The sequence below is a fragment of the Dipodomys spectabilis genome, unplaced genomic scaffold (genome assembly GCF_019054845.1).
Source record: "Dipodomys spectabilis isolate Male_0828 unplaced genomic scaffold, ASM1905484v1 ptg000163l, whole genome shotgun sequence".
Classification (NCBI taxonomy): domain Eukaryota; kingdom Metazoa; phylum Chordata; class Mammalia; order Rodentia; family Heteromyidae; genus Dipodomys; species Dipodomys spectabilis.
The window spans coordinates 8,863,926-8,885,376 of NW_024870840.1; the positions used below are offsets into that span (position 1 = coordinate 8,863,926).

Consider the following 21,451-nt stretch of genomic DNA (forward strand, 5'->3'; position numbering starts at 1 on the left):
TAACTTCTGTGAATACTAGGGTTTCATGATTTGTCTAATTTTTAAAAAATATATACATAGACAAATCTATTGCTATTATTTTTTCAAGAAATTGAATTGTAAATTGCTTTTTAAACTCTTTCTATCTTGGATGTTTTTTTTCATGCTGGCACGCATCTATGTTCCATGTTCTTTTAAAGTAACTTACTGTATTCCTGTATTGAGGAAGATGTTTAACCTATTTCCTATTGATAGAGTCTCAAAGCAGTTATAAACAATGCTTGTATGTATCTGTAATCCTTTTAATATTTTCACTTTTTTAGCGGTATTAGAATGTTTGAATCTTGATATGCTACTTACTAAGCAGACATTCAATCACTTGAGCCATATTCCTGTCCCTTTTTGCTTTAATGATTTTCAAGTAGAGTCTTTTGTTTATGCCCAGGCTAGCCTGGACCTTGATTCTCTTTACACTTCCTGTGTCTCTTGGATACAAGCCACACATCAACATAATTATCCTACATTTTAAAAATTCTAGCTTGATGCTTTGTTTTCTATTCTTTCCCTTTCTTCTTATTCACTTTAGATTCAGATGTTTTAGCTATTTTTCCTTTTTTAAAAAAAATCCATTTACTTATAATTAATTAAACAGTAAGTTGTTATGTGAGATAGAGGCAATTTCTGGGAGAATGAAAGTGGAAAAAATATTAGCTCAAGAAAAGATTACTATGCTGTAGAGCCCAAGTACTCACAATCATCCACTTGTCCCTACCACATTGAATTTAGCTACTTTTTTGATTATATCCGGTCTCGAAGTAACATTTTTCAAGTACTTCAGTGAATTCGGAATGCTAAACTACCATTCTAGTAAAAAGTAATTGTATAAGAATCACTATGCAACTCACAGTTTCCCTTTCATAGAATTTTGTATGTATAGAAAAATGATGATTGTTTCCCTAGAGAGGGGAAAGGAGAATGAATGAATTTTGTTCATTTTGAGTTACATTTAATATCAAAACGTAACATTGAGATTATACCATCTTATTTATTTAAATACTAAATGTATAAGCAGGAGATATATAACAGAAGAGTTTACTGAAAATTTACCATTTCTGACAGAACAAAAGGAAAATTGGAATCTGTAACAGAAATGTTATATTTTACTTATTGTTTAAAGCTAGATTTTTTAAATTAAAAAAGCCAATATTTAATTTGACAATAAAAGACTCTCACATGGTGCTGTTGGCTCACGCATATATTCCTAGTTACTCTGGAGGCTGAGACTGAAAATCACCAAAGCCACCCCCAGCAGATAAGCCTTTGAGACTCTTGTCTCCAGTTAACTACCAAGAACGAGGAGGATGAGGTGGAGGAGGGGGAGGGGGAGTGGTAGGGGGTGAGGGAGAGGGAGAATTAGGAGGAAGAGGAGTAGGAGGAGGAGGAGCAGTGGCTAAAGTGGTTGAGTACTAGCCTTCAGCAAGAAAAAAAGGCTTAAGGACACACACACACACACACACACACACACACACACACACACACACACAAGCACACACACGTTCTTTTTAGGTGATTAGTAGTACTTGTGGGTTTTTTTTTTAATATTCTGAAGTTAATTCTGAGATTGCATTATATAAATGTATTACTAGAGAAAGTTGTTTCCAAATTTGCATTTTCTTCATGTCAACATTCGTGTAATTAAGCCACAAATATCACATTTTCTATCCTTTATTCTCCTTAGAAACATGTTAAGTTAATCACTTTGTGTTCAGTTTGAATTACAAGGCTATTTCTTTGCAGATTGCTAGACTGATGGAATGTGAGAGAATATTAGTAGCATTGGAACTTAGCAACTTTCTTAATGATTCCAATTATGCCCTTCAAGCTGTGACTCAGTGTTATGGCCTCCTTGCTCCTATAATATATCACAATATTGTTTTGGTACCCGTTATACAGGTAAAGGTATTCCCATGACTCTACTTAAAGCAATTTTTTTTAAAATATACAGATTCATTCTGAAAAAAGCAAAATAGTGTATCTCTTACAAAATATAGATGGGTAAAAAAATGAAATTTTAAGAGTTAACTGAAAAGCATTTAATTAATTGTATGTCTGAACAGAAGCTTGATTACTGCCCACTGTTAAATACTGGCAATAGTAATTTCTTAGTTCTAAGAGTTATTTCATTATTATGCTCTTGTAATTTTAGATACAGTTGTATATACTGTTGCACCCATTATTAAATCCATTATAAAGAGAAAATGTAGTGAATTACCTAAGAAAATATACTTGGTGATGGAATTTATGGAAAAAGTTGATGAGATTTGGTGGGAGGAATTGTATTAGTTATATATGCTTCTTAAACACTGTTAATCAAATCACCATCACCTACATCTTAAAAGGACACCCACTTACTTCTTCATAAGTCCCAAGGTCAAAAGAATCCACACAGGTTAGTTAGGTCTTCTGGTTTGGATCTCAGGCTGAATCAAAGTTGTTGGCAAAGCTACAGTTTTTCTAAGTCTTAAAATCTTTTTCTAAGTTGGTTGGTTGAGTTGGCATTCCCATTCAATGGGAGGAGAAGAAACACCTGAATTCTTCTGAAAGAAAGTGGACTTTGACTTTTATGTCTACCCTATAAATGTGTCTAGGTATATTTAAGACTTAAATGTAAAAGAAAGCCAAATATTTAGGGAAAAATCCTAGAAAATGATATGTGTAGTCTAGAGTTTGCAAAAAATCTAAGACAGAACTTCTAGAAACAATAGGACATCTTCCTTTGAAAAAAGGGACAGTAAGAGAATGATAGAATACTTACGGAATTAGAAAAATTATTCCCACATCTGTAGAGGTATCTATCTATCTATCTATCTGTCTGTCTGTCTATATGTATATATCTATATATCTATGTATATGTATATATGTATCTAATAGAGAGTCTTGCAAATAGACAATAACCTAATAGGACAATTGACACATGATATGAATAAGCATTTTACACAAGCAAATCCAAGTAGTTGAGAAACATGGAAAGATGCTTAGATTTTGATAAAGTAACTTTAATTTTAATTGAATCAAAACTAATTTTAAACAAATAAAAAACAAGTATTCCTGATACAATAACCCCTCTATGATTAACTTATCTCATGTAATGAAATCTTAATAAAATTAAAAATACATTTGTATGATAGAGCAATTCCACCACAGGTTATTTATTACATAGCATAAAATTACTGGTTGGCAAAATGCTATCTCTTCTTTACCCCTGAGTTTTAGATGTGTCCTACCCATATTTTCTACCCACTAGGGACACTGTATTACATAATAGTACATGAGTTAGAGGGTATCTGTGACCTGGAGGAAGATGCTACACTGTCCTTAGTGGGGCATCATCTCACAGATGTTGTATTAAGGGTATTTACTGTAGTGCTATTGGTGGCAGCATTATATATATGTATATATTCCATATTCCTCATTATTTTTCATATTTCTTTCATTTCCTATGATTCATTTGGTAATTGAATATATTATCTATATTCTTCAGTATATCATAAGCAATTTATCAATGATTATTGACAGCAATAACATTTTATAGCTTAATGTTCACATGATTTGGATACAATGTAATGAGGATGATATATTAACACAAAAATTATTGTGCTTCTACTTTTTTAGATTTTAATAAAGTGTATAGTGGTTTTGCAAGGACTGCCAAGTATTCTCTTCGCAAAGAAACAGGTTTTAAGTTATGAGAGTGTACAGCACATGATAGCTTGTTGTATCTTCTACATGACAAAGGTATTTGTCTCTTTCTTTGTCTGATGCCATAAAATTTATAAATAGTCATGATTTAGAAAAACTACTTTTAGTCATGATAATTAGGGCAGGGTGCCATTGGCTCACACCTGTAATCCTAGCTACTCAGGAAGCTGAGATCTGAGGATTACAGTTCAAAGCCAGCGTAGGCAGGAAAGTCCGTGAGACTCTCTCCAATAAACATCTAGAAAACCAGAAGTGGTTCTGTGGCTAAAGTGGTAGAGCACTTACCTTGAGCTGAAAAGTGCAGGGACAGCGCCACGCCCAGAGTTAAAGTTGTACAACCAACAAAAAAAATCATGGTAATTAAGATAATTAAAAATACCATCCCCAAACATTTTTCAATCTAAAAAGCAAATGTGAAATATAAAGTTTTGAGATTGTAATCTGTTGTTGAATTTTTTGATAAAATTGTGGTGCTTCACAAACAAAATTTGATGTTACTGAAATAGCATTTGTATATTTTCTGAAAATTATAAAGTCACATAGAAGGTGTGTTTCAAAACCCTAAATTACTAGTGGCATGTACATGGCTACAGGCAATTTGCATATCTCAGAAAAACCTGCTTGTAGACCCAAACCCAGGTATCAAGTGTAGTGTGGTGCTTATAAGACCTCCAGAGACAAAGAAGCATGGTTGTAATAAAAAGCTTAATCCTTAATGACAGATATAACTATATTATAAATTCAGAATTTTAAAAAATAGCATTAGACCTGAAGAAAAAGACAGACTAAGTAGAGGCTAGGGTAATTTTGAGATTGATGAGCAGAACCTTGAACTCAACTGAGGACAAACTGTAGAGGTAAATTTGGACAAAGAGTCATGTATCTGGCCAGGTACTGGTGACTAATGCTTGTAATCCTTGTTACTCAGGAGGCTGAGATCCAGAGGGTCAAAGTTTGAAGCCAGCTGGGGCAGAAACATTTACAAGGTTCCATCTTCAAAATGGCTAGCAAAAAGCAGGGCTAGAGGTGTGGTTCAAGTCACATAGCAACAGCCTTGAGCAGGAAAACAGAGTGAGTGTGACACTCTATATTCAAGCCCTAGTAGCAGCAAAACCAAACCAAACCAAACCAAACCAGTCATCTATCTGAAGAAAGAGCAAGCCAAATACCAAAAATAATTGTAGTATTTTCTCCTTACCAAGTTGGAAAGGACCAGAGATGACTTGGGCCATGATAGGGGGCAGGAGGGAGATAATTAAACTTTTAAGGAAAAGTAATCAGATGACCTTAAACTTACCAATCAACCAACCAACCAACTAACCAATGACAACAAAAAACCTGTAACCAAACTGATTTGATGAAGATCATGGTTATAGTATTTCTTGAACCAAATGTGAAAACTTAAGAACTTTCTTATATTTGGGCACTTGTGACTCATGCCTATAATTCTAGCTACTTGGGAGGCTGAGACTGAGAGGAACTTGATTTGATACTATCCTGGCAGAAAAGTTTGAGAAACTTGTCTTAATGGAGAAGTGGATGCAGCGACACATGCCTATTATTGTACCTACAATGGGAATACTAACAGAAAGATTGTACCCAAGAAGGAAGGGAGGCCTTATATCCAAAATAACAAGCAAAAATCAGGGCCAGAGTTCAAAACTGTGCTGTAAAAGAACAGCACAAAAACCAAAACCAGAGAAACAAAAGCCCAAGCTATTACCACCCTAAACACTTTTAATGTAGAGGATTATATAGAAACAATAAATTCAAATGGTAGATCCAGTAGTCATGACATGAAAATAACAAAAACCAAAAGGGCAGAGAAAGAAACGAATGAAAAGAGATAGGTTCCCTGAGTCCCAGGCTGGATTAATGTAAAAATATTAAGAGGGATGTTGACATCATTCCTAAAGTTAAAGAATCAGAACAAACTTTAAAGTTGTGAAACCCAAAGATCAAGTTATTTGCAATAGAAAGAGAATCTATTTGTTTCAAACTTTATCAGCATCATTAGAAGTTAAAACACTGAAACAAAATTTGTAAAATCTTCAAGCAAAGCATAACATCCAAAAACTAATAACCATGAAAGATATCATTTGTCAGGGGAAAATAAACATTTTCATAAGTGCAAGTATTTGAGAAGTATTCTGCCCCTATACTTATCTGAGGAAAATACTTGAGGAAATACTTATCAAATGACAATTGATTCAGAACAGAAATCCCAAGATAGGCAAAGACAAAATGGAAAGGAATAATGGGTGCAATGAATCTTACAGTATAGGTATTATTAAAATTAGGTACATAATAATGATGTGACTGGGACATTGTAATAAAAATACTAAGTAGAGATCCTTGATAGAGATGTTATCCTTGAAAGGAAAACTTAGTAACTTTGAACTAAAGTTTCCATTCTGCTTGAGGTATGGGGAGATATGAGCAGGTACATTTTTTGGGTCACAATTGAATGAAATTTTATTTTCCCACAAAATGCATATAGTATAAAATGGTTATTTTTGATAGAGTACACACACATATTTAAAGATGGCTTAAGAACGAGTAAAACTTGGGTAAAACTTTAAAGCATAGTAGGTTTCTAAATGGGCAGATATTAAAAATGAACTGGAAAGAATGAGAAAGCAGAATCAAGAAAAGAGCAAGGATAAAAAATAGCTAATTCAACAAAAGAAGAAAGAAAAAGGAATACTATTTGAGGTATAAGTTATAGAATTAAGTATATCAATCACTAAAGGGTGAGTGTAAGCTAAAATGGTGGGTCCTAACATACTATTTCAAGAATCATACTTTAAAACAGGGATGAAGAATGGTTGGAAAATAGATAGATAGACAAAGGTATTAGACAAGCAGAAATTCAAAAGAAAAATGGCACTTTTCACTCCAGAGGAAGCAGAGCACAGGGACCCAAATATTCATCAGTGCCCTTTGAATCTTTGAGACCAATCTTCCATGCTCCTGGATGGCATGATGCCACTTGCTAGTCTGAGGACAGGCTTATTGTCCCAAGGATTAAAAAATAAGCCTGCCTTATGTTTGATTCCTAGCACTAAGAACAAAAAAATGAAAGAGAAAAATCATGTCTAAATTAAAACAAATCTTGGATTTTTATAACAGTAGATTAAAATAGAACAATAAGATTATAACAAAAATGCAATGAAGACATTTGATAACACTTAGCAACCTTTCCTAATAAAATTTCTAATAAGTTAGGAATGGAAAGAAGAAGTTGAATAATGATAAAGACATTTACCCAAACTTTACAGCAAATATCATACTAAATGGCAAATTTCTGAAGCTATTTTCTTAAAATTCAAGCACAGGAAAGAGATGCTAACTCCTAATAGGGACATTCAGTATCTTCAAAGATTCTGTCATGTGATGAAGATATGAAATAATTTTATGACAATAAAATAAAGGAAAATTTACCTTATTTGTAACTGTAGCAGTGTCAAACATTTGAGAATCTAGTAATTATAAAATGATAGAGAATATATATTATACTATAGTGATATATATATAAGAATTTCATTGTTTTACTTGGTTCAAGAGGCCAATCTTTTTCCAAACACAAGGCAGAAAGAACTAGAAAGTCTGCTTGATCCCAATCTTTTCCATCCTTTTTGAGCCCACCCCGTTAACCTTGTGACTATTCTGGTTTTTATCATTTCTGTTACTGTCACATGGTGATAAACAGACAAACCAAATCAACTCAACTCCCAAAGCTCAATTCTGCTTAGCCAGGCCCTCTAAAATATTTGAATATTGATGAGAGGATCCTCAACTGGGGAAATGGTAAGGTTGTAGGAGAAGAAGGATGACTGAAGCAAGTTCCCAGAATGCAGAAGCAGTGGGATTCCCACATAGGTGAGAGACATTAGTTTAGACAGCAGATTGCAGGGAAGATAGTATAAGTACAGGCCAAGTGTGCAGATAGGCTAGTAGACAGATGACTACTTCCCCTGCTTTTTCTTTAATAGAAAGAGGAAATCAGATCATTTGCTAATAGTGAAGATGGAAAATAAAGGTGGGTTTCAGATATTTGAGAAGAAATGAAGGGCTTTGACAAACACTGTGGAAGATGAGAGAGAGAAAAAAAGAGAGAGGGAGAGGGAGAGAGAGAGGGAGAGAGGGGGGGGAGAGAGAGAGAGAGAGAGAGAGAGAGAGAGAGAGAGAGAGAGAGAGAGAGAGAGAGAGAGAGAGAGAGAGAGTTCTGCTTAGAATAAATAGTATTCCGTCAGCAGTGAGTCCTAGTGACAGCTGCCTCCCTCAGTTCTGGACACAATTTCCTTCTGAGCAAACAGTAATTTTGGGGCCGAATCTGTGCACTACCTGATGAACCCACCTGCTTCTTTTCTACCTTAAGGAGTTATTGAAATCCAAGTTGTGCCAGAAATGTTTTGACCATGTTTTTAAAAGAATATATTAATGTCAGGATTTTGATACCTGAGCTGGATATGTTCCCAAGTGATGTTGAGCATTGCAATTTTAGAAGTTTCACTTGGCCTGACTGACAAACACAGAATCCTGGACTAGTCCCAGATTTCAGCTTTTATTTGATATAAACAATACTAGACTTCTTCTTAGAATGTGTAAAGCTTAATTTGTCAAAAAGTATATTTCTTTTTACTGTTTTGTTAAAAAATCAGTAGTCTTTTCAGATAGCTCAACCTTTTTAAGCAACATGTTTACCTTGCTGCCCCCCACCCCTGCCCAAAGTCACTAGAATTCCAAATAAAGTACCACTTCTGTGACTTGCCATCTTAAATGCTTCATTATTTTTGCATTGTTTTAAAGCTGCTATGTTAAACATCTGTCATATCCTTTATTTGTGTTCAACATTAGGTATATTACATGGAATTATTTCTCTGTTTTCTTCTTGATTAGAAAATAATTTACTATTTTTACTATTTTTCTATTACTATATTTAAACATGTGGGGAAATTGTACAGTTCTGGATAAGCTTAGGACCTAAATATTTCAGAAAGCAAAATATAGTAGAGTAGAAAGTACACATTAGCTTGTTTCTGATTTCTAGTTCAAAAGTTGCCTCATATACATTTTATAACGAGAATGGACTATTGTGTAAGCATTCAAGGTCCAGTACAGCATAGCCTTATCTACCTTTTCAAATTTTATTTCACCATTTTCCTTCCCACATTCTGTTCTACCATCAACATTAGCTTTTATTTTAGCACATTGTACTGACTCCACAGAAACAGTTCCATTTCTTATGGAAAGACTTGGAAAAATTATGTTAAATAAAGTCAGGCACAGAGAGACAAAGGTTGCATGTTTACACTCATATGTGGAAGCTTATAAATATATAAATACTTTGGATGGGAGAAGTCAAACAGTGTAATTTCTTAGAGAGGAATGACTACTTGGAAGAGGTGAGGTGTGAGGTGAAGGGGAGGGGAATAGATGAAGAATAGAGAGGAAGAATACAGTAACAAATTCAGTATATCCTATAAAATTAAGAAAAGAGAGAAGGGGGTGGGTTGGGAGAGATGAGTGAGAGTTTTGAAAGAGGGTAACATTGATCAAGATACTGTATTCATAAACTGCTTTGTTGAATGCCGATTCCTTTGTACATCTACTTAAAGATTATATATACATACACATATGTATATATAAAACATTCCTATTTCTTCACAGTAGATCAGTTTTACAGATCTAGAAAGTTGCTATTTTTCAGCTTCTTCATATGTTTCTTCCATGCACAGGAAGTAAAATGTATTTAAAATACTAACTCACTCAATTTAACAGAAAGTAACTCTACCCAACAAATTCATATACACTTAATTATACTCTTAGTTGCCATATAGGGAAGGTAGTGAATGTAATTTACTTCCTTTCAATGTTCTCTAGGATTAAAGGAAATTGATAGATTATTATACCAGACTAGAGAAAGCTTGAAAATACCAATAAGGAGTGGCAGATTATTATGCTGCACAATTCTATTATTAAAGCTTATGCTTTTCCATAATGTACTCAAGAGAATCTGCCAAATATAGCCTACCTCTTGACCAGGTCTCTAGAGATTACCATGCAAATCTTTGATCAACATAAACTCCCCCTAAGGCATCATGAGGTCAGTCCTTGAATAGTTTTCCACAAAAAATTAACTCAAAATAAGAGGCTATGGGTTTGTGACCTTTATTAATGACTATTTTAAAGTAGACTTTTAAAATGAAAATAGTTTCTTAATAGTCATATACTGTACTAAAAGCATATGTCTATATGGTCCAAGGAAAGGGAAACTTACTGGGTAGAACTGGGGTTTGAACTTTGGGCCTTGTACTTGATAGACAGATATACCAATTGAGCCATACTCCCAGGGTATAAATTCCCAGGGGAATTTATTATTGAAGAATCGTTTGTCAGCCCTTTATTTAAAATAGAATCATATATTGTTTAATTCTAGAGAAATAAGCCTCAGTTGGCTTAATAAAAGCAGAGAAGTTCTTAAACTTAAAACATTTATGGGACTCTGACTTTATGATGCATGATACTTGAGAATAGACCAAAGTAACTAACAGAGATAATCAATACATATTTTAATTAGATTCTACGTTCATGGAAGGAATATGACCTGGCAATAATGATGATAAATTATGGAAAAAGAATGTTGGACACCACATCAAGCTGCAAATCTCTATTTGGTATTACTGAGCCAGAAGAAGTAATAGAGGAGGTAATTGTTTTCTGTTTCTCATATTTACTCATACATTTACTTGTTTTTTTTTAGGGTTCATTTATTAGCATCAAACATATTAGAAAATGGGTCTATTACTAGTTTGTCATATTTACATAGAAGAAAAGTAATAGAGTTAAGAGTTTATTTAGTTTTTTTAATTTTGGGGGGAGAGGAGGAGCAGGGTTGTGTGAAAAGCTCATCCACATACTGGAAGTTTGTAGTCCTAGTACCGACCATCTCTCAGGAGTTGGTAGAGAGCTCTCTATACTCAGACATTGGCTAAAAGCCCTCTGAAGTCCCTTTTGAATCTAAGATTTTTATTGTAAATACATGCCAGAGTTATTTATTTCACGTTCAAAGTAGATTTCTGAAATGCATTGTGATACCCAAGTTTTCTTCTTTATGAGACTAATTTTTAATATCTGTCTCCTAAGCATGGGTCTTATAAGAGCTTATGCTTTATTACCTTCCTTTGAAACTGTGTGGATTAAATATTTTTGAGATCAAGTTTGGAAATGTTACTTAGTTTATTGGGTCTCTGAGAAACATACCAGGAATGATCGAAGGAGGCCCTTTGTTGGTTTGGATGTGGGTAGAGACTCTGCCTCCAACACTGGTTTCGCTTAGATTAACTTCATTTCTGTCTCTAGTATGTGCTGAGATAAAATGCAAATAAGCATTTGTTTGCATTACTTTTCCCATGTAGGCATTTGTCTTGACCCCAAAGGCTTCATAAATCACAACTGCATCACTACATGACTTTTTGTTACTGGAGGGGAAGTTTTGTCTAGAGGGGCAAAACAAGTTGGAGTCAATTTGAGTTTTTTCTTTTGATGAAATGTTTACTCTCGGTGCCTTATGGTCCCTTATGCCACCTAGGCCTTGACTGAGGATTATGTTAATATGGGACAGGACCTCACACTATTCTCCTTGGAGCTTCTGGTTCAACAGAAGGTTGAGATACTTTTCTCTGACCAAGGTTGTAGGAACTGCTCATTTGTTCAAGTCAGAAATTCTTAGAGCCTGCCAAGGTCCTTTTAGGCTTGGCATATTTTGTTTTGTTTTGGTAACAGTAGACATTGAGAGGTTAGTTCTCTGGTTCAGACAGAGCATACATATGAAGAGCTTGAACACAGACAGGCCATTTCTTAATTTACTAGTTACTGAAAGGCAAAGCGCAAAGGTAATTACCTTAGTTGTAAAGAAATTCATTCTGGAAAAGGTTTAGGAAAGAAAAGGATAAAAGAATACATTCTTGAGTGGACTCCAGAGATTTTCTTTTGGAGACATTGGATATATAACCTTCATGAGAAGAGATGTGGCTTGCTAAAGGGATGGGGCTCATTAAAGGGATGGAAAATACTGGAAGGAAGGGAAAGGAAAAGAAAAAGCATTTGGGTTATTCTTGAATAGACTTGGTCTGGCTTTTGGTTAGAATATAATGTTATTGAGACTAACTAATTGTTATTGTTTTAGCACACCAATCATAGTTTTATTTTTTATTATTTTTTATTTTATTTTTTGGGTCCAGTCATGGGGCCTGAACTCTGGGCCTGGGCGCTGTCCCTCAGCTCTTCAGCTCAAGGCTAGTGCTCTACCACTTGAGCCACAGCGCCACTTCTGGCTTTTTTCTTTTTGCTTATGTGGTGCTGAGGAATCAAACCCAGGGCCTCATGTATGCAAAGCAAGCGCTCTACCACTGAGCCACCTTCCCAGCCCAACCAATCATAGTTTTATCTGCCAAATATGAAAAAATTAAAATGCAATTTAAAGAAAGCTATTTATTATAACATGTTAAAATGCATTCTGACATTTAACCAATTTTTTTTTTTTAGAATTCTTTGAAGAAACCTTTAAAACCTAAGAAGCCTCAGCAGGTACTGTTCCCTGAAAAAATAAATGAGCAGCTGGCCACATTGGAGACATACCTACTCAAAATGACAAAACAATGTAATTTTTTTCTGTATACACTCTTTATCATTATGTTTCAGAAAATAAGAATATATTTTTTTAAAAGTACTAAGACAAGATTCATGTTTGGGAAACCCTTTAAGGCGTACATGGTGCTTTTTATGTTATGTCATTAATCCTAATAATGCCTTGTTAATAAGGGATTGCTAATTGCTTCTTATGAATGTGTCTTGGAAAGATAAACGGTTTACTGAGGATTATATTACTAGCTTGAACTTAATACTAGGTCTTCTAATACTAAAGCAGATTTTCTTAACCTTGATTCTATTGCTATTTTGAGGTCATAAGGTTCTTTATGGTGGAAGGACTATATTGGGCACTATAAGATATTGGGAAGCACACTTGAACTTTGCATATAGAAATATAGCACATCTTCCCTCAGTCATGAGAAATAACTGGGAAGCAAATATTGCCAAATGTATTGGTGGTGGGATGGGAGAAAGATGACCTAAAACTGTAAATCACTGTTCTCAAGGCAGGAATGCAACAAACAAGGGCTGGTGTGAGGAGTGTTCATATGTAAGAGTTTTGAACCATGGCTTAATAAGTAGAAAGTATGGTGAAAAAGCCAAGCGTTTAGCTACTCAGGAGGCTGAGATCTGAGAATCAGGGTTCAAAAACCAGCCCAAGCAGAAAAGTCTGTGAGGCTCTTATCTCTAACCAGCAAAAAGCTGTAATTACAGTTGTGGCTCAAGTGGCAGAGAACCAGTCTTGAGCAAAAAGCCAAGCGAGAGCACAATGCCCCAAGTTCAATCTCCAATATATGAATGTACACGTTACATTTTAGGAATTCTATTGTAGTAATTTTATAATGAACTAATAATCTATTAATGCAGTGTTGGGCATTTTGGAGAAAGCTGTCTGTAAAACTGACTTAATCTCTGATGATGATTACTGTTGTCACTTTTTTTAAAAAGTATATTAAAAATCTTCTAAAAGAACAAGAGAGCAGTATCTACATTTCTTTCACTTGGCCCTCTGGTCTTTTAGGAACTACTGAATTTATATAATTCTATGGCCCCATGTAAACTTTCTTACTGTATGCCTCATAAAATTTGATTGTTTGGTGGTTTTACTGTTTACATTCTTTCAACTTCCACTCTGATTCTGAGGAAAATTTACTAATTGAAATCAATGTTCTCTCATTCCTAAAATTAGTAAACCTAGTTTTTGGAAAAGTGTAATTTTCTTGCTACATATAAAAACATAATCTATTATATATAAAATGTTCTATAGATGTGATTTGTTCACTTTTACAATAGCAATAAAACATTTTACTAAGAAGTGCAATTTAATATTACTAGTCAACCAGTAACAAATAAAAATAATAAAAATCATATTTTAGGCAGTGTTTTCCATGTGTCAGACACTATTTTAAGTATTTGATGCACATTGAGAGTTATATAACTAATATATAACAACCAAATAAAAAATGATCATATCCTCATTTTTAAAGGTAAGAACACTGAGATACAGAGTTACTAGGTAAAAATTAAAGAGTATCAGGGTTAGTATTTGAACCCAGCCAGTCTGGTGCTAGTGGTTCTGCTCTACTTTACTGACTTTGAAAGATAATAATTATACTAGGAAAAATTTAATATAATTTATAGTTTTGGTGGTGAGTCCCTTAAATTTTAGAAGAAAATAATGAAAGGAAACAATTGAGGTTACAGTATTCTTTGTAAACTTCAAAAATTAATGATAGTCTTGTACATTTCAGAGTTCCAAAGAGTTTTTATTCTTGGTTGTTCAGAACAAAACCTGAAACTTACTGATTTTCTTTTAAACTTAGATACTTCGTATGAACTCTCAGGAACAGAGGACCCTATCTTTCTTTATCCTGTGGTTTTAAATTGGGCTGTGAGAAATTCTGTGAAGGAAGGTAGGTGATCTGAATGTGCACGTGCTGTTTGCTTACTACTGAGGAACGGTTATGGTGTGGAGTCTATAAAGATTTCACCTGCTCTCAGCAGAATATTTTTGGTTCTTACCCATTCAGAATACTGCAGAATTTTAAATGCAAAGTAGTGAAACACACCTAAATATGTACTGGAAAGAAAGAAGCATCATGGTGACTTCTTTTGGTAGTGCATATAAAATTAAGAAAGCTTATAAAATTGAGGGCATTGAAAAGTGCATTAGTGATTTTTTAAGTTCAACTATGAAGAGACAGCAACCCAGAATGAAATATTATCTATATAAACTATGTATAGTTATGACCTTAACTATGTACAATAAGACAAGAAATAACTACTTATGACAATTACTAACCTTTGCCCCTTTGCTAGTGATTCATACAGTAAAATCAACTTGAATGCAAGCTTTCTCAGCATTGAGACTTTTTGAGACGTGGGAGAAATATAGACTGTAAAGTATTATTTGGTATTAGAAAAAATAATAGTTCATATCAAACTCATATTTTTTTAAAGTAAGAAATCAAAAAGACAAGTTAATGAACCCTCTACTTGGAACAAATTATTATTAGTACTAGTAATGCTTCAGCACCCATAATTACTATATTGGTAACTGTATCTAAACTTAATTGTTTTTACAGTTATGAAATTTAAGCAAAGACCTAGATTCCTGGAATTCTTTACACAGGTTATGCTTAAGTGTCTGAATGATGAAAAATTTCACATTTTGGTGGAGATAACTAGTCCTGTTCATGACTTCTTGAGAAGGTACTTGTAATATCAGTTTTATAACTTAAGTTTACAACCTTAAGTCACAGAGCTGGATGAAAAAGAAGTGGGGTGGGTTATGTCGTTGTCACCTGGGAGATAGTGAAGATTTATGTTCGTGTCAGCAAGTAAATGTAAAAATATTTATGTAACTGAATGAAGAAATAAGGCTAGAGCTTGTTCAGATTTCCAACAGGAAATAGATTAGGTCTTTTCTATTGGGCCAGGATGGATAGATGTGTGGCCTTTGGCCCCTTCATACACAATATTTAAAGTCCAATATTGGTTATGTATCACGGGTTTCTAATTCTCCTGTCTTAATGAGCAGGAACCATTTCATATCATTTCCATTTGTATATATGAATGAGACGTCTCTGAGATAGAAGTAGTCAGCCTTAAAGCTATCCCTCTTATTTTCTTTTTTTGTTGTTGTTATTGTTTTTTTAAATTTTTATTTATTTTTTATTGTGAAAATACTGTACAGAGGGGTTACAATTACATGGGCAAGATAATGAGTACATTTCTTATCAAGCATTGTAGCCTCCTCCTTTGTTTCCCCTTCCCATCCCTTCCCATCCTCCCTCCGCCTCCCCACGCAATCCTCCCCACCCCCCGCCCCCCAAAGTTGTAAAGTTCGTTTTCGACATAACAACTTGTACTTCTCATTGTTGCAACGGGTCCACCTGTACAGGTGGACCTTCTTATTTTCTACCTGAATAATTCTCTGCTCCCAGGGAAAATGATCATGTCTCATGCCAACTATGAGGGAACCTAAATGAATTCAGCTTACCCTGCAATAACTGATAAGTGGGCTTTTTGACACCATAGGACATAAATCTATCCATCCCATTTTAATAAAAGTAAATATCAGTAACATGAGATTTTAAAAAATGGTAGCAAAGGAGTAGAGAAACATTTCTTTAAAATAAGTACTTTATACATTAGAGAAAAAGTTTGGGATAGATGAGCTCATATTTTCAAAAAGTAAAGGAAGGAATAGCTTTTGCTAAATGCAGCATGCAATGAAAATCAGAGAATTGATCACAATTAAAGCATTTTATTTAGTTAAAAATTTAGTCAAATCTAAATGTACAGAAAGTTTAAGATGTCACTTAGCAATAAGGAAAAATAGGAAGGGAATAACATGAATATGTTCAAAGGACTAAACCTAGTGTAAAGTACTCTTATGGGTTGGAAATGTGGCTTAGTAGTAGAGTGCTTGCATGCATGAAGCCTTGGGTTCAATTCCTTAGTACCACATAAACAGAAAAAGCCAGAAGTTGTGCTGTGGCTCACTAGCCTTGAACATGAGAGAGGCCCAGAGACAAAGCCCAGGCCCTGAGTTCAAGCTCCAGGACTGGAAAAAAAAAGTGCTGGGGGGTGGGTGGGGGGGGGGGTGGGGGGGGGGCGCGGGAGGTTCTGGAAAGATGGCGGAGGAGAAGCTGGAATATGAACAAGCTCTCATATAGAAAGCAGTTTTAGAGTTCCAGTGAACAGTCCTAAGCCAGAGAATCACACCAAGTGTGCCATCACAGGACAGAGAGTTAGACAAGAGAGGGAAAGCCAAGGCAAGAAGACACATGTGAGCGCTTGCCAGCAGCCGCCGCCGCGGCGGCAGGGTCGTGGCGGAGACCGCAGCCGCGGCCATACCTGAGCGCTCACACAGAGAGTCCGAGATGAAGGAGCCAGACGCAGCGGGCGAGCGGATTCTACTCAACACCAGCAAGAACCGACAAGGAGCGGACATCTTCATCCTGCAGTTTGCAGACCAGAGACGACCCAGGATCCAAGACTCGGCTTGAGTAGAAGCCCAACCTCCTCACTCCTTCTCAGGGAGCAGAGGAGGGAAGGCCACCCCTCCCCCCCGCAGCACCGGTGATCTCCATCTTGGATACCGACAAAGCTCGGAGGCTCACACAGAGAGTCGGAGACGAAGGAGCCAGACGCAGCAGGCGAGCGGATTCTACTCAACATGAGTAGAAGCCCGACGTCCTCACTCCTTCTCAGGGAGCAGAGGAGGGAAGGCCACCCCTCCGCCCCCAGCACCGGTGATCTCCATCTTGGATACCAACAAAGCTCAGAGGAGCTGCCAGCTCCAACTCAGGCCTTGGAATAAAACGAGTCATTTAGCAGGTCACAAGAACTTAATGGGGAAGTGACCTGCCAGACTCAGCTCCATCCAGGGAAAAGTCACCCAGCTCAGGCGCCAGCCATTGGAGTGGCTTTCCTCACTGGGTAACCAGAGCCAGAGGCTACCCCTCCCTCTAGCAGCCTCCACAATCAATTGAAAAACAGAAACCCTGAGAATGGCTCCAGGCTGGGCTGTGTGAGTTTTTTCAGAAAATAGCCCCAGGGAAAAGCTACTGATTGTTGAAAGGCCTCAACTCTTCCCAGAACCTAGCCTCACCACTGCATCCCCCTCTTTTGTGATTCTCAAAGCAGATCACCCTCCCATTAAACTAATCTGGGAGGGGGATCTCAAAATCTTGGGTAAAGCAGAGCATTTTTCTGCCTGTTCGAACAAACTGACTTAAGAAACCAATCAAGCCACAGGACCTCAAGCTGACCAGAGACTCCAACAAGAGGCTGGTTACAGACAAAAGGGAGATACAGGATTCTTCCCACCCCTCCCAAAAAAAAAAAATCAAAGAACTTTTTTTTTTCTTCTTCTTCTTTTTTTTTTCTTTTTTCTTTTGGTACCTTATATATATAATTTTTTTTTTCCTTTTCTAAAAATTTTATTAATCTTTAATTTTTGCCTTTTTTGAAAAAATAATTGTTTTCCAGTAACTTTTTTTTCCTCTTATAATTTTTATTTTAGGAATATGTGAATGTGCGTTTTCCTTTCTTTTCTTGTCTTCTTTCTCTTTTTCTTTCTTTCTTAACTATCTTTTTGATTTTTGTCTAGCTCTACTGAACTTCTGATCTTTTTTTCTCCCGTTCTTATCCTTTCCACCTTTTCCTCTCTTTTGATCTTCTTTATGTGACTTAACTCTTGTCCTGCACATCCTCAGATAAACCCGTAGTTAACTAGTAGACCCTATCCCCCATTGTGTACACACTTAATCCACAAATTTATTACTCAATTCAAAACCTCTGAGACTTAAATTCCTTAATAGCAGTACTACCTCTTTATACCTATATAATATTTTAAGCATTTTTTTAAGTTTTTCACTTCTCCTCTATGTCCCTTCCCTTCTCTTAATATACTCACATTCCTCTCTAAATAGATGATCTTTTAATCTCCATAATAATATTAATTTTTACGTTTCTATTTTTTTCTGGTCTCTTTTCATTTCCCTTTCCCTTTCTTCTTTTTCTCTCTCTCTCTACTTGCATCCTACCCAACCTATTTCCTGCATTGGGATTAGGACATAGTTAACTCTCCCTGTGCCTCCCCACACCAATCTATTCCTATTTTTTACCCACATTTCTCCCTAACCCTAATAATTTCTGGTTTTCCAAATTCTTCTCTGCGGTTCGAAGCCCATTAACATATAGTTGTTTGATGTTGAATAGATGTATCTGTTGAACTAGATTGTATCTGTAGACTATTGACTGTACAAATGCAAACTTTGATTGATGGTTGCCTTAAGATAGTGTTCTAGCACAAAACTGGTGCTATTTTCATCTCAAATGGGCAGAGTAAGCCGGAAAAACACAAGAAAAATGGCAAATCCGGATATCTCAATTCCCAATCTTGATAATCAGGGGTCAGAACAGATAATGAATAATGCAGAGGAGAGTTCCCAAATAGCTCTACAAACACTGCTGGCAAACATGATAAATGAGAAGTTTGACAACTTACAAAGGACTCTGTATGAGCGTGAAAGGGAGAGAGAGGAGGCATCCCAAAAGCTTATACAGGAATATCATAAGCGTGAGGAAGCTACTCAAAAACTGATACAGGATTTGCAGGAACAACTTGAGATTACTCAAAGAGAAAGGGAGGAATGGCGTGAGCAGGCTGAGAACACTCAAAGAGAACTGCAGGAATCCCATGAACGGGAGGAAAGAGAACTACAGGAATCCCACGAACTGGAGGAAGCTAATCAAAGAGTAATACAGGAATTGAGAGATCAGGTAGAGAATACACAAAGATCACTAAAGGCATTCATGGAATCCATTAACAAAGAGCTGAAGGAAGTCAGGGAGACCACAAAGGGAATGCTGAATGGAACCCAACAGAAGGAATGGGAGTCCAGAGAACCCATAACCAATCAACTAAGTGATTTGAGAACAAACACTGAACACCAAATTAAGGAAGTAAAGAAATTCATACAAGACCTAAAACAGAGCTTCAACAAAGAACTTGAAGCCATCAAAGCTGACCAATTAGAAGGAAAAGAGATAAAAAACAAAGTAGAGAGTCTTGACAGCAGGTTAGACCATGCAGAAGATCGAATCTCAGGGATTGAAGACAGCCTAGATATTATAGAGAAAGAACATACAACCATCCAAGACAAGTCCAAGAAATATGATAGATCTATCCAACACCTGGAAGACACCATCAGAAGGCCTAATCTAAGGATGATGGGTGTAGAGGAACACCTAGAAACAGAAGTTAATGGTCTAGGAAATTTGTTTAACAGGATCCTAGCAGAGAACTTCCCAAACATACAAAAAGATAGGCCTATTCAGATACAAGAAGCTTTTAGAACCCCAAATAGACCAGACCAGAATAGGACATCCCACCGTCACATTATAATCCACACAGGATCAACTCACACCAAGGAAAAGATCCATAAAGCTGTCAAGGAGAAAAGGGTAATCACCTATAAAGGGAAACCAATTAGAATCACCTCAGATTTCTCAGCAGAGACAATCAAAGCAAGAAGAGCCTGGAATGATGTATGCTATGCCCTAAAAACAAACAACTATCAACCAAGAATACTGTACCCAGCTAAACTCTCCTTCATAACTGAAGGCCAAATAAAAACCTTCCATAGCAAAGAAAAATTGAAACAATACATCTCCACCAAACCAGCCCTACAAAAGATTCTTAAAGATGTCCTACACATAGAAAACCACAAGAAAGGCCAAGAAACTGCACCCAAACTGAGAATCCAAGAACCATACGAAGAACCCAGTTTTTGCAGCCCCCAAGAAGGTGGATAAAATGGCAGGAACTCCCAAATATCCCTCAGTCCTAACTCTCAAATTTAACAGACTTAACTCTTCAATTAAGCGACAGAGACTCTCAAGAGTTAGTTCTTCGAAAAACTTAACAAAATTGACAGACCCTTAACAAATCTTATCAGAAAAAGAAGAGAACACACCCAAATTAATAAACTCAGAGATGAGAATGGAAACATCACCACGGAAACAACCAAGATTCAGAACATTATAAGGGAATACTTCTCAAAACTCTATGCTAATAAGTTTGAGAACTTGACAGAAATGGACCTTTTCCTAGCAAATATTGACATGCCAAAACTAAACCAATATGAGTTAAACTATCTTAACAGGCCCATATCAAGCACTGAAATAGAAACAGCAATAAGAGACCTCCCAGCTAAGAAAAGTCCAGGACCAGATGGTTTTACAGCGGAATTTTACAAGGCCTTCAAAGCACAGCTCACACCAATACTCCTCCAACTCTTCAATGAAATTGAAAGAGAAAGCTCACTACCGAACACATTCTATGAAGCCATCATAACCCTCATCCCAAAACCAGGCAGGGACTCATCAAAGAAAGAGAACTATAGACCCATTTCTTTGATGAATATTGATGCAAAACTTCTCAACAAAATTTTGGCCAACCGACTTCAACAATTCATCCAAAAAATGATACACCACGATCAAACAGGATTCATTTCAGGGATGCAAAGCTGGTTCAATATACGCAAATCAATTAATATTATTCATCACATCAACAGGAGCAAGAATAAGAACCACATGGTTATCTCAATAGATGCAGAAAAAGCATTCGACAAGATCCAACACCCCTTCATGATGAAGGTTTTGGAAAAATTAGGAATCCATGGAACATTCCTCAATACAATAAAGGCTGTATATGACAAACCTACAGCCAGCATTATACTCAGTGGTGAAAAACTAAAGCCATTTCCTCTTAACTCAGGAACAAGACAAGGATGCCCACTCTCTCCACTTCTCTTCAATGTAGTATTAGAATGCCTAGCTACAGCAATAAGACAAGATGCAGACAGAAAGGGGATCCAAATAGGGAAAGAAGAAATAAAACTCTCTCTCTTTGCAGATGACATGATCTTGTATTTAAAGAATCCCATAGACTCCACTCCCAAATTACTCAAGCTGATTCAAAACTTTGGCAAAGTAGCAGGTTATAAAATTAACCCCCCAAAATCAATGGCTTTTCTGTATG

General features: G+C 36.0%; 1 protein-coding gene across 1 annotated transcript in view; it reads left to right on the forward strand.

The window, feature by feature from the left end:
• The window catches only part of Cfap54 (cilia and flagella associated protein 54), a 263,007-nt gene that overhangs the window by 80,005 nt on the left and 161,551 nt on the right, over positions 1-21,451 (forward strand). Inside the window, exons 26-31 of the mRNA XM_042693361.1 lie at positions 1,777-1,932; positions 3,652-3,774; positions 10,322-10,456; positions 12,289-12,403; positions 14,217-14,306; positions 14,979-15,105. Coding sequence (XP_042549295.1) covers positions 1,777-1,932; positions 3,652-3,774; positions 10,322-10,456; positions 12,289-12,403; positions 14,217-14,306; positions 14,979-15,105 — 746 coding nt within the window. The remainder of the gene's footprint in view (positions 1-1,776; positions 1,933-3,651; positions 3,775-10,321; positions 10,457-12,288; positions 12,404-14,216; positions 14,307-14,978; positions 15,106-21,451) is intronic.